General features: G+C 37.6%; 1 protein-coding gene across 4 annotated transcripts in view; it reads right to left on the minus strand.

Moving 5' to 3' along the window:
• Positions 1 to 17,547, minus strand: part of PLS3 (plastin 3) — an 89,710-nt gene that overhangs the window by 24,998 nt on the left and 47,165 nt on the right. For all 4 annotated transcript variants that reach the window (XM_012451786.2, XM_012451788.3, XM_012451787.2 and 1 more), the window contains exons 2-3: positions 16,784 to 16,864; positions 3,572 to 3,735 (exon numbers count right to left, since the gene is read on the minus strand). In XM_012451786.2, coding sequence (XP_012307209.1) covers positions 3,572 to 3,735; positions 16,784 to 16,856 — 237 coding nt within the window. In that variant the 5' untranslated portion in view covers positions 16,857 to 16,864. The remainder of the gene's footprint in view (positions 1 to 3,571; positions 3,736 to 16,783; positions 16,865 to 17,547) is intronic.

Below are 17,547 nucleotides of genomic sequence, written 5' to 3' on the forward strand. Positions count from 1 at the left end.
ACGTCTAGTCCATAGGAAGACCTGCACCACTGTCGCCTTCACACAGGTTAACTTGGAAGACAAAGGCGCTTTGGCTAAGCTGGTGGAAGCTATCAGGACCAATTACAATGGCAGATACGATGAGATCCGCCGTCACTGGGGAGGCAATGTCCTGGGTCCCAAGTCTGTGGCTCGCATTGCCAAGCTTGAAAAGGCAAAGGGTGAAGGACTTGCCACTAAACTGGGTTAAATGTACACTGTTGAGTTTTCTGTACATAAAAATTATTAATACAAATTTTCTTTCAAAAACAATCCAGTATTTTAGTTTTGAAGTGTTTAGAATTTTAAAAAGCAGGGTATTAAATTTAATTTTCACTTTTTTTTTTTTTGAGACGGAGTTTCACTCTTGTTGCCCAGACTGGAGTGCAATGGCACAATCTTGGCTCACCACAACCTCCGCCTCCCGTGCTCAAACGATTCTCCTGCCTGAGCCTCCCAAGTAGCTGGGATTACAGGCACCCACCATCATACCTGGCTAACTTTGTATTTTTAGTAGAGACGTGGTTTCTCCATGTTGGTCATGTTGGTCTTGAATGCCTGACCTCAGCCTCCCAAAGTGTTGGGATTACAGGCATGAGCCACCGCGCCCAGCCAATATTCACCTTTAAAGTTTACATACATATAATTCTGGGACTGTTTTTTGCCATACACACACACACACACACACACACACACACACGCACACACACTCTTCTCTGAAAGTAACATAAACTGTTTTTGTTTGTAGCTTGGTTTGCAATTAACACCCCTCAAGCAACAGTTCAAAGAAAAAGCAAAAACACAACAAGCAAGAACATGTTTATTTCTATTTCCTTATGCTAATATGTGACAGGAATAAAATGCTCTCTATTTCTTGGATAACTAAGCTTTACCCATATTTTGCCTGACAATTTGTATGTTTCATTGATGATAAGGCAGATGGGTGTGGACAGACATTTGGTTAATACAGTCATAACAGTAGCATCTGAAATTTCAGGCAGGTTACTTTACTGTTGTTGATATTTCAAATTTCTTGAATAGCAGGAAGGTGCTTGGAAAAAGCCACTAGTCCTCTGTGTAATGTTGGGCAAGTCACTTCCTTTTTCAGAAACCCAAGTTTGTTTGTTTCTTTTCATTTGAAAAGTGTAGGAATGTAAACATAATGATTCCTTCCAATTCTAAAATGTATATTCTAACCTAAAATGTCCTCATGAATGTTGTTTTTTTAAAGCCCTGGAGTTGCCAAAATTATTGTGCATGGTCTTTACTTTTAAAGAATATACTAAGGTAATCACACCTCCTCCCTTAAAAGCCACAAATAGCTGTGTAGAAACTACATTTCAAAATCTACAAAATTAACAATTTCCCCAAGATCATTTTCAAAGACATTTTAATAATTTTGTCCTTAATAATAATAACACACTGCAAATCCTAATGATTTAGGTCTGTTCTTTCTAGTAGATTAAAAAATTCTGAGCAATAAATTTTATCAAAAACAGCCAATCATAGTTAACTGCTGCTCTGAACTACTTTAAATTCACAATTAAACATGCAGTTAAAAGCGGAGCAAGTGATACATCAGAAAACATGCAAGTGCTCAAATTGCAAACAAACTGCAACTTACTATTGAACACAGAATTCAAAACAAAAGGCTTTGGCCATAACTGGAGACAAAAAAAATGGTGGGAGGAAATCAGTATTTCAAAAGAAAATGGCAAGAACTATATCATAATTATGACACAAGTATTTTTTTTTTTTTTTAAGACTGAATCTTGCTCCGTTGCCAGGCTGGAGTGCAGTGCTGTGATCTCGGCTCACTGCAATCTCTTCCTTCTGGGTTCAAGTGATCCTCCTGCTTCAGCCTCCCAAGTAGCTGGGATTATAGGCATGCACCACCACCACGCCCAGCTAATTTTTGTATTTTTAGTAGAGACAGGGTTTCACCATGTTGGCCAGGATGGTCTCGATATCCTGACCTTGTGATCCACCCGCCTTGGCCTCCCAAAGTGCTGGGATTACAGGCGTGAGCCACTGCGCCTGGCCAACAGGTCTGCATTTTAAAAACAATCACAAAATGCTGTCAGCTCAGTAGGCATCATTACTTGGTCAATTTGCTTCTTGAACTACTACAGTGTTCTAAAGGTGTTAATTCTAACTGGAGAGAACATTTCAAAATTTCACCTGCTATGGTGAGCCACAGTTACTGATGGGAGTATATGTTATTGTTTCAGTTGTCTTGGGGTAAAATAAACCCTGAAAAGGAGGATAGAAGTGCTAGGACATTTGTGATAAGTAATACGCACTGATAACTAGTTTGTGATATACTGAAAGGAATTCCTAGTTAAGATCTAGTCAAACTCAGCCTTAAATTAATAACAAATACACCAATAAAATCTTAAGGGTATCCTTAATTAAGGGAAGAAGCAACAGCTATTCTTTTATTTTTAAAATTAATTAATTTATTAATTTAGACACAGGGTCTTGCTCTGTCACCCAGACTGGAGGGCAGTGGTGCTATCATAGCTCACTGCAGCCTCAAACTACTGGGTTCAAGCAATCCTCCTGCCTCAGCCTTCTGAGTAGCTGGGACTATAGGCTCGAGCTACCATGCTCGGCTAATTTTTTAAATTTTTTGCATAGATGGGGTCTCCCTAAGTTTCCCAAGCTGACAAGGTCTCCCTATCTTGCCCAAGTTGGTCTTGAAAGGCTGGCCTCAAGAGACCCTCCTGCCTCAGCCTACCAAAGTGCTGGGGTTACAGCCAGCTATTTTTAACATATATCTCAAATACACTGTCAATAAATACAGACTGAAAATGGCATAAGTCTAAAAAATCTAGACCTCACTTGCTAGCAGCCAATAGTGGTAGGCATTGGAGAACCATGTGCCAAGTATACATTTTCCAGGCACTGAGTACAGAACACCAGACTAAGTGCTGGGAGTAGCGGCGGGGGTGGGGGGGTGGGTGAAGGAATTAAAAACTTAGCCCCGAACCTTGAAGAATATTTGATGCAACTAGAGAAGAAAACAAAAATTTTAAATGCCTCTTCCAATGGACTAAAAAGATATGCTTCAAACTTTTAATTATCAAAATTATCATCCTAGAGAAAATGATTCAGTTAAATACCCCTACCACAAGAGTAGAAAACAACTTTTTAATCAGAAAGTTCAGCTCAGGAAGCTTCTGAGACTGTGAGTCAGGGTGTATCATTAAAATTTTGGTGTACACTGTTCACCATGGGAGAGAAAACACTTCAAAGATGTCACTTAGCACTTAGATAACTGCCCTTTAATGATGCCATGAAAGGAGACTGTTCACCTTATACAAGGAGCATCATGTTAAATCTTTGTTTCTGCAGTGTTCTTTTACTCAATTCATTTGTTAAGCTATTCTAGTGGCTAAAAGAAAGTAAATTTAGTGGGGAGGATGACAGAAATGTTATTAGTTATAACAGTACTAATATTTAGGAACTTAATAGCACTTAATACTATAACATCCCACTAGACAAAGGAACATCTATTACATCTAATAATCATGAATTGTCACATACTTACATAAACAAATTCATCAAAACTTATTTTCCCATCTTTATTCCTGTCACCATCCAGCATGAGTTTCTGAATAATTTCTCTCACTTTATATCCTGGTAATGGCATATTAGCTTCCTTGAAAAGTTCATGAAGTTCGTAGTCACAAATGAATCCGTTGCTGTTGAGATCTTCGTAAAAAAAGAGAACAAGCAAGAAGAAAAAAAATTGAGAGACGCAAATTAATTTATTAAGAGTATTTCCCTTCATTTGAGGCTCAGTTCATAAGCTCACCTAAATAAAATGTTTTCTTATTGTGTGGAAATAAGGTTGATTGAAAGGGAAATGGACATTTTAATGGAAAAAGCAAGGTTTTACATCATGTATCCTGTGATTTAAGCAATGCGTAAGTAGATTTACTTGATAAGAGCATCCCTAAGTTCAAGAAAGCATAGTTGGTTAATACAATTATTATTAACTTGGAACTAATAGGATTTTTAAAAAAAGAATTAATAGATCATAAACCTACAAAACACTTGTATGGTATAGAATAATTTCTACTGTAACTATAGGAGTTTTGTGTTTCTTGGTTTATTTTTATTTTTTTATTTTTAATTTTTTATTTTTAAAGACAGGGGTTTCACCATGTTGGTCAGGCTGGTCTTGAACTCCCGGCCTCAGGTGATCCGCCCGCCTTGGCCTCCAAAGTGATTGGATTACAGGCGTAAGCCACCATGCCCGGCCCGGAGTTTTGTGTTTCTTATTCTTCCATTGCTCTAAAAGAAGTTTTATGAATTTAATGTTGAATCTGTTTCAACGTACACCTGAAATTAAGGAATCACCTTCAGTGCCAATTATTTTAAGAGTTAATGTAAACAAACCTTAATATAAGACAAATACAGAGTTTATAAAAATAAATGTACTATTGAGGAAAGCAGATGTTTAACATGACTCTATAAAAACCTTTTAATTTTCGTACTACTGAAGTTCCTCAGAGTATGTCTCGAAGTGCTGATTAAATGAAGTTTATTCTGAAACTTTTAAAAATAGAAAAAAACACCTAATCAATGACCAAAAGTTAATTGATTTAGAAAACGGCTAATGTCCTGAGGGTTGTAACCACTTGAGTATATTATTTTTGTGAATAAAGTTTGATGTTCACAAGTAATTTCAAATATCTTCTGTTCATAATGCCTTTTATTCCTTAGGTCCCACTGATTTTCATATGTAAATTTAATTATACTAGAAGGAAACAACCTGAATAGAGAAATGACTCAAGATGACCTTAGCACTGTTTAAGAAAATGTATTGTGGCCAGGCACTGTGGCTCATGCCTGGAATCCAAGCACTTTAGGAGGCCAAGGAGGGCGGATCACCTGAGGTCACCTCACCTGAAGTCAGGAGACCCGTTTGGTCAACATGGTAAAACCCCGTTTCTAATAAAAATACAAAAAATTAGCCAGTGTGGTGGCATGCACCTGTAATCTCAGCTACTCAGGAGGCTGAGGCAGGAGAATTGCTTGAACCTGGGAGTCAGAGGTTGCAGTGAGCCAAGATCACACCACTATACTCCAGCCTTTGTGACAAGAGTGAAACTCCATCTCAAAAAAAAAAAAAAAAAAAAAAAAAGAAAGAAAAAAAAGAAAAGAAAATGTACTGTGAATAGTTAATCTGTTTGACACATTACTTAAAAACTCTGTAGAAGGTATTGATCTTGATACTGGGAATATCACAGCCAACAAAAGAAAGTTTTTCTCTCAAGGAGCTCACATTCTAATGACATATAACATGAGGTATGACTATAAAATGTAATAAAATTTAACAATATAAATGTTATAAAAAAAATAAAGCAGGCTGGGCACAGTGGCTCACGCCTATAATCCCAGCACTTTCGGTGGCCAAGGCAGGCAGATCACTTGAGGTCAGGAGTTTGAGACCAGCCTAGCCCACATGGCGAAACCCCGTCTTTACTAAAAATACAAAAATTAACTGGGTGTGATGGCAGGTGTCTGTAGTCCCACCTACTCGGGAGGTTGTGGCAGGAGAATCAATTGAACCTGCCACGATTGCACCACTGCACTGTAGTCTGGGTAACAGAGCAAGACTCCATCTCAAAAAGAAAAAGAAAAAAACATTATAAGGGGTTAGACTGGGGCTATTTTGCCCCCGGGGACATTTTCGATTGCCATAATGGGAGAAGGGTGTTGGGCTAGGAGAGGAAGCACCTGGCATACAGTGGGTAGAAGCTGGGGATTCTTCTAAATATCCTACAGTGGACATGACCCCTCCTCCGTATGTACCACACAGAGTTATGCAGCTCGAAATGTCAATTGTGCTGAAGTTGAGTAAACCTAGGTTATAGAGATATTAGGGGGCAGGGATGTGGTGGTGCTACCGAAGGCCACTTTGGTGAGGTTATATTTGAATGAAGACTTGCCTGAGGTAAGGTAAGCAAATCATATGGCTATGTGGGGCAAGAGATTTCGGGCAGGGGAAATAGCAAATGCAAAGTCAGTGATGCTGCAGTGTGTCTGGTGTGTTTTGGGAAAAGTAAAGATCCAATATGACTTGGGTAGAATGAACAAGGGGGAAAATGAGAGATAAGGTCAGGGAGCTAACTGATCATATATGTTCTGCTAGACCAATATATTTCATGGAATACATTGAAATTTCTTTCTAAGTGTGATCTAAGTATAATTCACATTAGCAAATTTTTGGTCAATTACTAAAATTGCAATTTGCGGGAATGCTCTGGGGGGATTAAAAATTAAATTAAAATATTAAGTATACTGTATGGAACCATGTTGCCAACACCTTGAATGCTGATGAAATTCTATGTTTAGTTTTAATGCAGTCTATTTTAAGTATCAAATTTTCTTAAACATTGATTACTACATTTTAAATCTATGAATTAAAACATCTGTACTTTTATTTTTACTTTTATATTTTTTTGAGACAGGGTCTGTGTTGCCCAGGCTGGAGTGGTACGAGCATGGCTCACTGCAGCCTCAACCTGCTGTGCTCAAGCAATTGTCCTGCCTCAGCTCCCCTGCATGGCTGAGACCAAAGGTGGGCACCATCATGCCTAGCTAATCAACATATCTGTACTTTTAAAATATCAATAACGAACCACTCAATACTTAGTGTGAAAATCACTTAGATTTCCTTTGAGGTAAAGCATTTAATTTCCCTAAGGCATATATTCACTTTTTTTCTTTGGATTTATAAAAGGTCATACATCAAACTCTATTTCTACATGTAAAGTGTTTCTACATAGAAATCAATTCATCAATAATGTCTGCAGTTGCAAAAAGAACAAAGTAATCCCCATGGCACTGTGGCAAAATTTTAGTGGCTCTTGTATGAAAGTCTTGGGTTTAAATCCACCTGCTCCCATGCATATACCAACCTGTTTTTCCTATTTCCTTTCTAAAACTACAATGGAGCTCAGTACTAGAGGATAAGTGTGGCATAGTGAAAGAAACACAGCATACATGCTTGAAGAGACACACAGTGGGAATAATGTGACACAGTGTCTTATCTCACCTTGGCTATTAATTTGCACATGTCACCTCTTCAGGCCTTAGTTTTCTCATCTGTAAAAGGAGTGCTTTGGACCAAATAATCTCTGAAGTTCCTTTTTGGCTCTATCACACTCTGATTCTAAATCAGAATACACAAGACTTCACAACCCTCCCCCCATACAAACACATTTAAAACCTGGAGATAGAACAGTAATGCATATTAAATACAGATAGAGAGTAATAACATTCTGATCACTACTACGCCTTATTATCTAAGTATAATATTCTTTCATTTTTATGATATCTTTGGCCAAAGAGATGGCTTATTCCTTTTAACTGTCAAAACTTTGTTCACTTTAGTGGGTTCTTTTTTCTTTTAAGCTATTTTATTTATTTAATTTGAGACAAAGTCTCACTCTGTCACGCAGGCTGGAGTGCAGTGGCGTGATCTCGGCTCACTACAACCTCTGCCTCCAGCTTCAAGCAACTCTTCTGCCTCAGCCTCCTGAGTAGCTGGGATTACAAGAATGTACCACCATGCCTGGCCAATTTCTGTATTATTAGTAGAGACGGCGTTTTGTCATGTTGGCCAGGCTGGTCTTGAACTCCTGGCCTCAAGTGATCCTCCCACCTTGGCCTCTAAAAGTGCTGGGATTATAGGTGTGAGCCATCATGTCTGGCCCACTTTAGTGGTTTTTTATAGAAAAATATTTAAAAATATATTATACTTTTCTCTGAATTCTGAAATGAGACATATGAGTATATTATATATGTGTAATTTAATCATTTGTTATTGACTCGTTTATTATTTATTTATTTTGGGGCATGGTCTCACTTTGTTGCCCAGGCTGGAGTGCAGTGGCCCAATTCTGGCTCACTGTAGCCTCAACCTCCCCAAGCTCAGGTGATCTTCCCAACTTAGCTTCCCAAGTAGCTAGGACATTATGGGTGTGTGCCACCATGCCCGGCTAATTTTTTCCATTTTTTGTAAAGACAGGGTTTCACCATGTTGCCCAGGCTAGTCCAGCATTCCTGGCCTCAAGCAATCTGCTTGCCTCGGCCTCCCAAAGTGGTAGGATTACAGGCACGAGTCACCAAGCCCAGCCAATTTATTTTAAAAAAAATTCTTTAGAGACAGGATCTCATTCTGTTGCCCAGGCTGGAGTACAGTGGCACAATCATAGCTCACTGCAGCCCTGATATCCTGGCCTCAAACAATTCTCCCACGTCAGCCTCCTGAGTAGCTGAGACTACAGGCTCTCACCACTATGCCCAGCTAACTTTTTGTTGAGACAGGGTCTCACTATATTAACCAGGCTAAACTCAAACTCCTGGCCTCAAACCCTGCCACCTTGGCCTCCCAAAGTGTTGGGATTACAGGTATGAGCCACTGTGCCTTGACTCTAGTTTAGACTGGACTATATAATAGGCATATAACAGGTATTGTTCTTTTTGTATTCTCAGTGGTATAATAGAAGTGGAAGATAGAGATGTTTTAAATTAGATATGGGAGAACTACAGTGGATTCAAAGCTATATGAAACTGACTAAGGCCCAGAAAGTCTATCTGGCTGCCTATTTGTATGAGATTAGAATACAAGTCTGGTGAGTGGGACTGGTGGCTCATGCCTGTAATCCCAGCACCTTGGGAGGCAGAGGCAGGAGGATCACTTGAGTCCAGGATTTCGAGGATGCAGTGAGCTATGACAGCAACGTTGCACTCTAGCCTGGGCACCAGAGTGAGACACTGTCTCAGAAACAAAGAAAAAATAAATAAAAAACTCCAGAAATTTGGGTCACAGGCAGAATTGCTATTTGCATGAACCCTCCCTGAAATAACCTCTCTTGAGCATTAATTAGAAGACAGTTCACTGATGTGATTAAAAGATGCCAGGAAGTAGCCACCCTAAAATATAACTAACATAAAATAACCACATTTGGAAATTCCATTTCAAAGTAAGGGTAGTAGTAATGGATGCTTTTAGAAAGGGACAGAAAAATTTTAAAGGAAATTGGAGGAATAAGAATTTGTCATTACATGACAAACTTTCTTATTAGGCTGCAAATCTCACAATTAAGAATCTTTTAAATCTTTGTATCTCCCACCCCAATACTTAGCACAATCTTTTGTATATAATAAGCAATGGAGGCTGGGCACAGTGGCTCATGCCTGTAATCCCAGCACTTTGGGATTACAAAGCGGGAGGGCAGATCACGAGGTCAGGAATTCGAGACCAGCCTGACCAACATGGTGGAACCCCATCTCTACTAAAATTACAAAAATTAGCCAGGTGTGGTAGCACACACCTGTAATCTCAGCTATTCAGGAGGCTGAGGCAGGAGAATTGCTTGAACCTGGGAGGCAGAGGTTGCAGTGAGCTGAGATGGCGCCACTGCACTCCAGCCTGGGTGACAGAGCAAGACCCCCGTCTCAAAATAAAAAAAAGGCCAGACGCTGTGACTCACGCCTGCAATCCTAGCAATTTGGGAGGCCTAGTCGGGTGGCTTGCCTGAGGTCAGGAGTTTGATACCAGCCTGTGCAACACAGTGAAACCCCGTCTCTACTAAAAATACAAAAAATTAGCCAGGCGTGGCGGTATGCGCCTGTAGTCCCAGCTACTCGGGAGGCTGGGGCAGGAGAATTGCTTGAACCTGGGAAGCAGGGGTTGCAGTGAGCCAAGATTATGCCACTGCACTCCAGCCTGGGCAACAGAGAGAGACTCCACCTCTAAAAAAAAACCAATGGGAAAAAAATATTTTTGTAGAATGACTGATTCTCAAGAATTGACCAAGGAAAGAATGCTCTAATCCCAGATGGGCATTTTAAAAACAAAACTAAACAACAATGACAAAAATACAGAAATAGCACTCAAAGACTGAATGGCAATGCATCGAGAAACCAAATCTTGACAGAAATATCTCTTCAATAACATTCAATCTCATTCCCTTTGTTCTAATCCTGTCTCTACCCAGCAGCCTTCAGATCTATAATTTGGTTTTCTAAGTGAACACACCCATCAGGGCAGGCCCAAGTGGATAACCAGTGATGGCTCCCTGGTCAGGATCTCTTTTGTTCCAAATGTAGAAACCTGCTTTGGCTTTGTTGAGAAAGGGGATGCACACTTGTTTAAGTATGAGTCACCCTCCAGAGCAAACTGAGTACCTACCATGTGGGTAGACACCCACTGGGCAGATTCCAAGGATACAGAAATGAATCAAACAGAACCCCTGGGTCTTACTTGAAACTATGGCTACAAAATCCTTGTAAAAATTTTGAGTCACTTTCAATACCTGTTCTTCCTCTTTATCTCTTTACTGGGATGAGAAGAATGTGTGTCTTCTTCTAAAAGTTTTACCTATTCTGCCATTTTCCCATATTTTAGCAGCCAGTGTTAGTCCAACTTACACTACCTCCTATGATCAAAGGCATTTTAGTGTTAGTATGAGTCAATTATATCAAGCCTTTCTTAGAGTTCTTAAATCACATATTTTGAAAAACACAATTTCAATTCAAACAAGAAGGCAGAGGGAGCCTAAAAAGACAGCTAGCAATTAATTTTACAAAACAATCCAGCTAGAAAAGTACTTGAAAGACAAAATAGCATGCAATTATTCTTAAAGTGTTTTGTGCTAATTTTATTTCCAACCCCCAGTCAAAAAACCAAAAACACATCCTCAAACATTATCAAAGATCTAATGTGGTTTGGAAGGTCAGAAAAAAGGTAGCATAATGGGATTTTAGAAAGCTTCCATCTCATCAGGTGCTCAGAACTTTTCGTGTACTAAGACTAACTGGTTGCATTTTTTTTTTTTTTTCGAGACAGAGTCTCGCTCGGTCACCCAGGCTGGGGTGCAGCGGCACTATCTCACAGCAACCTCTGCCTCGAAGGTTCAAACGATTCCTCTGCCTCAGTCTCCCGAGTAGCTGGGACTACAGGCGTGCACCACCACGCCCAGCTAATTTTTGTATTTTTAGTAGAGAGGGGATTTCACCATGTTGGCCAGGGTGATCTCGATCTCTAGATCTTGTGATCCACCCACCTTGGCCCCTCAAAGTGCTGGGATTACAGGTGTGAGCCACCATGCCTGGTAAACTTGTTGCAATTAAAAAAAATAAACACAAATGCTGATGACTATTCAATCTAATTTTCTACATTAGAGAAAAGTAGTTTCGTTTAAAACTGGCTAAATGATAGTCTTTGAGTCATGTTATCCTCATGTGTAAAATAAAATAGCTGAGGTACATGAATGATTCCCAAATAACCCCAAATGAATTTTGGATAATTTTTTGTTATTCAAAAGCAAAATGAGAATAAGAATAATGAGGAAAGGTTTTTCAAAAAAAAATTTAATTTTTTTAAAATCATAAGACTATGTCCTTATTCGTGGTTAAAATATCCATTTTAAAACAAAGCACTGGAATTAGAATGTTGCTATTTAGTATGTTTGATGGTAAACTTCTCCTCTTCTGAGTTTTGACATAAACATGAGAAGTTAATAATAAACTGACCCAAAATACACAGACCTAGATTGAAAGTCATTTTAACAACTGGAAACTAAAATCACAACCACCAGGCATGATGGCAGTCCTTTATATTCTCATTCATGCTGCCAATGTTCTGCAACTGCTTTTTGGCTCACTTGCCATTTCCTCATTAACTATACATTGGCATAGAGTGGGAAGGACTCTGTGTTTTGAAGACTCTTCTGTTCCAGCATCACAGTTTCCAACAAGCTGATAAAGTAGACATAAATTACCATACTGCCTATATTATACAGAGCAGTTTCAATGCCAGCACGTCTCAACCTTTTGGTTCAGAAAATATGGTCAGTATGGGTGGACATTAAGGACAAGCTGGATAAAGGAAATTCTACCTTACCACTGCATACAATTCCGGCAGAAAGTAAAGGGCTCAATTTGAGTAAATTGACCAAGTGTTTGTTTTTTTTTAAAGAAGAAAATTATGATACTTAAAAAAAAAAATCACTAAGCAGCTCCCAGTGCTGCCCCAAACAGTCCCATTTTTCATACTGACTACTGAATTCATCAGAAAAGAACCAACTGTTACAAAGAGTGTTCTCCCTCCCTCCCTCCTTCCCTCCCCCCCTTCTCTCTCTCTCTCTCTCTCTCTCTCTCTCTCTCTCTCTCTCTCTCTCTCTCGACACATGTAGGTTCAATCTGCATTTTGTATTAAAGGAAACATTTTTCCCTTTTACCAAGTATTATTTTAAATACTAGTTAACTCCCGCACCTTCCCTAAGTAACCTTAAAGTAAATAAACTTATTACACAGCCATGTTCCTGCAGAAGTTTGAATCACACCAAGAATGCATATCCTTAAAAGGAAATGTTTTCCCTCCCCTTGCATCCTGTTATTTAAGCTATTTTAAGTACTTGTCTGGAGAAAGCTAAGCCAGAATCCAAGTGGTTTTGATTTTAGCTGCTGTTTTACACTGCCCACGTTCAGGTGGTACGTGCTGCAATCTGTAACTTCAAACGCATCTTTTGGGGTAATACTTCGTCTTATAAACTTGACAGTAAGAAAGACTGGGATTTTCTTTGACCCTCAGATTGTGTGTGTGTGTGTGTGTGTGTGTGTGTGTGTGTGTGTGTGTGTTGCTTTAAACATCCTTGAATCTGTCTAAATCTGGTGTTTTTCTTTATGAGGAGGTCACACATTGTGTGCCCTCATGTGCAACACACATGTGACCTCTCTATTAGCCCATTCAGGACAGTGCTCATTAGGACTTAAAGAAGCAATATCCTTTTGGAAAACCTGGATTTAAAAGTTCAATTTGGCTTGACCAACATAGTCTACAAATTTTCTTCACTAAAAAAATGACAAAAGGAATCTATTTATCTAACAATAATGGATTTATACACATACACACACAATCCTGAATGCCCCTGAAAGCTCACAAAATACTGATTTAAGACTCGGTCAAAAGACTTAGGCAGAAAAATTTAAACTATATTCCATCCTAAGATCTAAGCAGTAAAATCAAGCTTTCATTAGGCATTAAAACACTAGAAAAGGCAGTTGCTAAACAACTCCAGATGCTTAGCTAAACATGGGGTTTGCCTCTCACAGCTTATACCTTTTGAGGTAGCTCACTCCAGCAAATATAAGAGGCAGTTAAATGAGTTCCAGCTAAGGGTAGACTGGAGGTTGCTGCATTAGAGTTCACCATACTAGTGGATTTCCAAAGATGGAGGTCAAGTTCACCAGAAGGCTGGACAAGTTTAGAAAGTGAGACCAGGCAATCAAAAATGTTTATCAGTCCTTTTCTTACTCAACATTTCCAGCAGTTTGGCCATCATTTTTCCCCCTGCTGCAACTCTCGTTTTAAAAATACATGTGTGTTCTCACACACATGTGCTCTTGCTTTTACCCATGCACCCACACATGTGTACTCCTAACTAGCTTCCACACCTTCAAAACATGGTTTTCTGACTATCCCAAGACCTATACTTCTAATAATCCATAGATAATTAACTAGATGGCACAATGAAAGAGCACTGACTAGTTTCATTTTTCTTAGATGGGCTATAGTTTTTTTTTAAGGCATAATTAAACAAACATGCACTGGTGTCGTTTTATTGAATACTAAAAGTAAATTAACTAAAGCACCATGTTTGTTGGTTCTTTTTTTTTTTTTTTGTGGCATCATCCTGATGTGGTTTTTATATTCTAGAGAATATCAAGTAATTTGAAACAACTCAACTTCCTGGGATGAGACAAGTCTGGTATAGCTACAATCAACACAACCAAATTTTTTTTGCTTAGTTTGGTGGGAAACCTCAAAAGAATACACCCACATTATTCCTAGTCATTTTAAGAAACCCCATTATTCTTTTATTTCCAAAGTGCTGAATTCATGTTTAAAAAACCTCAGTAGTGAGTGCTCAGGAGGGAAAAAATGCAAATTTAAAAGTAAGTGTTTGCAGTACTAAAGCAACTCTGCAAAGATTTACATTACATGAATTTGTCTTTATGACAAGTAATCATCCAAATGACCACTAGCTTCCACAGCAAGATTAAAGGCTTAGAATGTAAAAGACAGTTTCTAGATGGTAAAATATTAATATCTAAGTGTTTTGAAAGGTTTTACTTATTCTTCTTTAGAAAAAGTTATATATTACAGCATTTAAATGAAAACTGAAACATTATGAAGTACAAAAACTGGGAACTAAGGTTTCTGCTACTGGGAAGCACTGGAAACAATTGTTCAAAAAATTAAAATAATTACATGAGCTTGGAACTTAAAACTAAGCAGGTGCAGAAAGTGAGTGAAAAGAGAACTTTAAATTCTAACACTCAATTTATTGCTAGTAAAGAGAGTTTCAAAGCACTATTAATTGATTGAACAAAACCTATGATTAGCGATAATTACAGAGATTTTCTCCACACACTATGATTGTGCCGAATTTCTAAGGAGATAATCAAGGCTATTATTGTTAATAGATGGGGAAAATCATCTAATGATTTCCATATTTTGTCACAATTGAACTGGGACAAAGTAGTCTTTCCTATTCTCTGCCAGCCCACCCCCACGGAGAAGAAACAACTGTCCTTCACAGGATAGTAAGTTATAGAGCTTGTTTTTAAAATAAAGTGTCCCTGAATTAGAAAAAAAATTTCTATAACACCTTTGACAGTTGCCTGAGGGTTCTGTAACTAACAACAACTTAAAAGTACAGATTTTTTTTTAAAAATTGAAAGACTCAGCTGGGTCCTCTAAATGAGTTTCTAAAAGATGGTGTACACACAAGCTTTTATTATGCTGAAAAAATATATACATAAATTTTATATGCTACAATTTAATGGCAAAAACCTTTAATAATAAATTCCACTGTAATGAAAATCTTCACAACAAAGGCCCTCTGAATGTATAGTTGATAATGACAAAAATCCCAGTACATCAAAAGGCTATGTATATAGTTCCTTGGGTTTCAATCAGTGAAATATTTACTGAGAGCTAGATACTGAGTGGAGACTACAAAAGAATAATATTCAGAACAGGCAGAAATTCTGGATTCTAGAATTCTTTATAGCATATATAGTAATAAGAGCCTGAGTATGTTAGGAACATATGCCTGGCAGGGACTTTGGGAAGCTGTATACCTATCTTACACTCAACTTAAACAATAGCTCCACAATGACCTTTTCTTGCAGTCAAACTTCTCATTGATCCCTCAATACAATTTAACTACTTCCTCTATAAAGATAATTGGTCAATCTTCTTTATGTCATTAAGCTTTTAAAGGAAAATGAAGTTCTTTCACTGGTAAAATGTATTCCAAGTCTCATGAGGTAAACAATATCTGAATTGACTTTAATTTTTCAGGAATATTGCACACAGTTATTTCCAAGATGCTGCACATGAGGACAAGACCTATATTCAACATTTACTTGAGGAGATGAGGTTCTTAATAAGGCATGGTGCCTACTCCAAAATTCCATTCATAAAGAACAAATTAAGCTGCTCCTAATGTTGAAAGATGAATACAAATTTTAGTAAAGCTTCAAAAAATGTACTCCTAAAACAATTATAAGACTACTCTGACAGAATGAGAGACATTAAAAACAAACTCTTGCAGCCAGGAACTCACTTGCAGTTATATATTAAACTACGTAGCATTCTTCTTACAATAAGTGGTATCCACAGCAAGTTAATTAACTGCTAGTGTTATATATATATACACACACACACAATCATGTTAGATTCAGGACTATTCAGTGTTTTCTAGTTAAAATTTTGATGGGATTATAAACGTTACTCTGGCTGGGGTCTTTATTCTTCCCAAGGTACACTGCTACTACTAAGTGCCTTCATAGAAAATGTTGACCATAAATACACGGGAATAGAAATGTGTATTTCCTCATTTTTCACTACTGGAAGTTTCAACACAGGTCTAAAGGCAAATTCTGATTTACATAACAAACCATTATATAAGCTAATTCTACACCATTTATTCAAGGAGGTACCAAATAATAATAATCTACATCTCTAAGCACATGTTGATTCATGTATTTACATTAGTAGTCTGTTCTTACCCTGCTTTCTCATTCTTATCTATAGACTTGACCCAAGCATGAAATTTGGAATGTAAATATTATATACTGCTTCCATAGCTGCTCAATTGTAAGGCATGTTATATGATGATAAAGGATAAACCAAATGGCATGCTATGCCTTCTCATCTTATATTGAAGCTATAATTTAATGTGGCAAGGTAGAACAATCTGCATTATCCAAAGGCACAGAAAATCCATTAAAAAAAGGCCATAAAGCCAAACTAATTAGGGAAAGGTAAAACATCATCTAATGTTTTCGAGGGTCACAGATCCCTTTGAGAATATGGTGAAAGTGTCAAACCTTCTCTTCAGAAAGATATGATATACAAAATATAATAACCAAAATTTGGCATAAAAATTTCAGGAACTGTACATAGGTGTCACCAGTTAAGGATTGGAATTGTGGTCTAAAAAACTTGATTATATTAAATACTACATAAAATTGAAATAATATCAGCTACCACTCTTGACCAAAAAAAAGTACAATTTTAAGTAAAGCTTCCAAAACTTTATCCCATCTATTTTAACTGTCTTGCCCTCATGTTTTTGATTAAGCATTCATGTGACATTTTTAGAGAAGTAACTTTGGGACCAAATAAATATTGCTTTCCTATAGTTATACTACAAAAAATACTCACCAACTTTTGCAAAGGCCTCTTTGAGTTCATCAAGCTCATCTTTGGAAATCTGAGTAGTAGCCATCTCATCCATTTAAAGATCTAAAGAAAAACCAAAAAGGTTTCAGACTTAAAAAAATTGTGATACGTATAAACACTCTTGCTAAGTTCTCACCTTAGGGATAATTTAAACAGAATTTCAAACGACTAAAACACTCTGAATAGGTTACCACATTTCTATGTACAACTTTAATCAAGAAAACAAACAAATGAAAAGTCATCACTTACCAAAATTTATTGAGAAACAATATTTCTGACTTTTCCTTCTAAGGACAAAATCTAAATTACATTCAAAAAGTTTAAGGAAGGGCCAAAGTACCCAGCAGTGACAGGAAAAAGCTACATAACAGACAGAAATTCTTGGTTATACAAGCCAAAGCTAAAGGTCAAAATTATGTGACCAATGAGTCACAGAAAATAGCATTTCCCATTAAGCCACTTTAGAATCATTCACTGTGAAAACACTGATTTTCAAATAGCAGGCTGACACCTATCAATCACTACCATTAAAGGAGGAATAAAGAGGAAACAAAACAAATTATAGATGGTTTTGATATAGAAATGCACACGTGTGCTAATATACAGATTCTTAGGCGTATTAAAGGAAAATTTTTGCGGTCAATTTTGATGATGGGGCACATTAACTTTGAACCCAATTAAGTGAAATGTTATCCCAGAAAAAAAAGAATTCTGTTTTCTCATCAGAATTGTATTACCAACATATT

Source organism: Aotus nancymaae, unplaced genomic scaffold, assembly GCF_030222135.1.
Source record: "Aotus nancymaae isolate 86718 unplaced genomic scaffold, 86718_ANA_hifiasm-v0.15.2.pri h1tg000004l, whole genome shotgun sequence".
NCBI lineage: Eukaryota > Metazoa > Chordata > Mammalia > Primates > Aotidae > Aotus > Aotus nancymaae.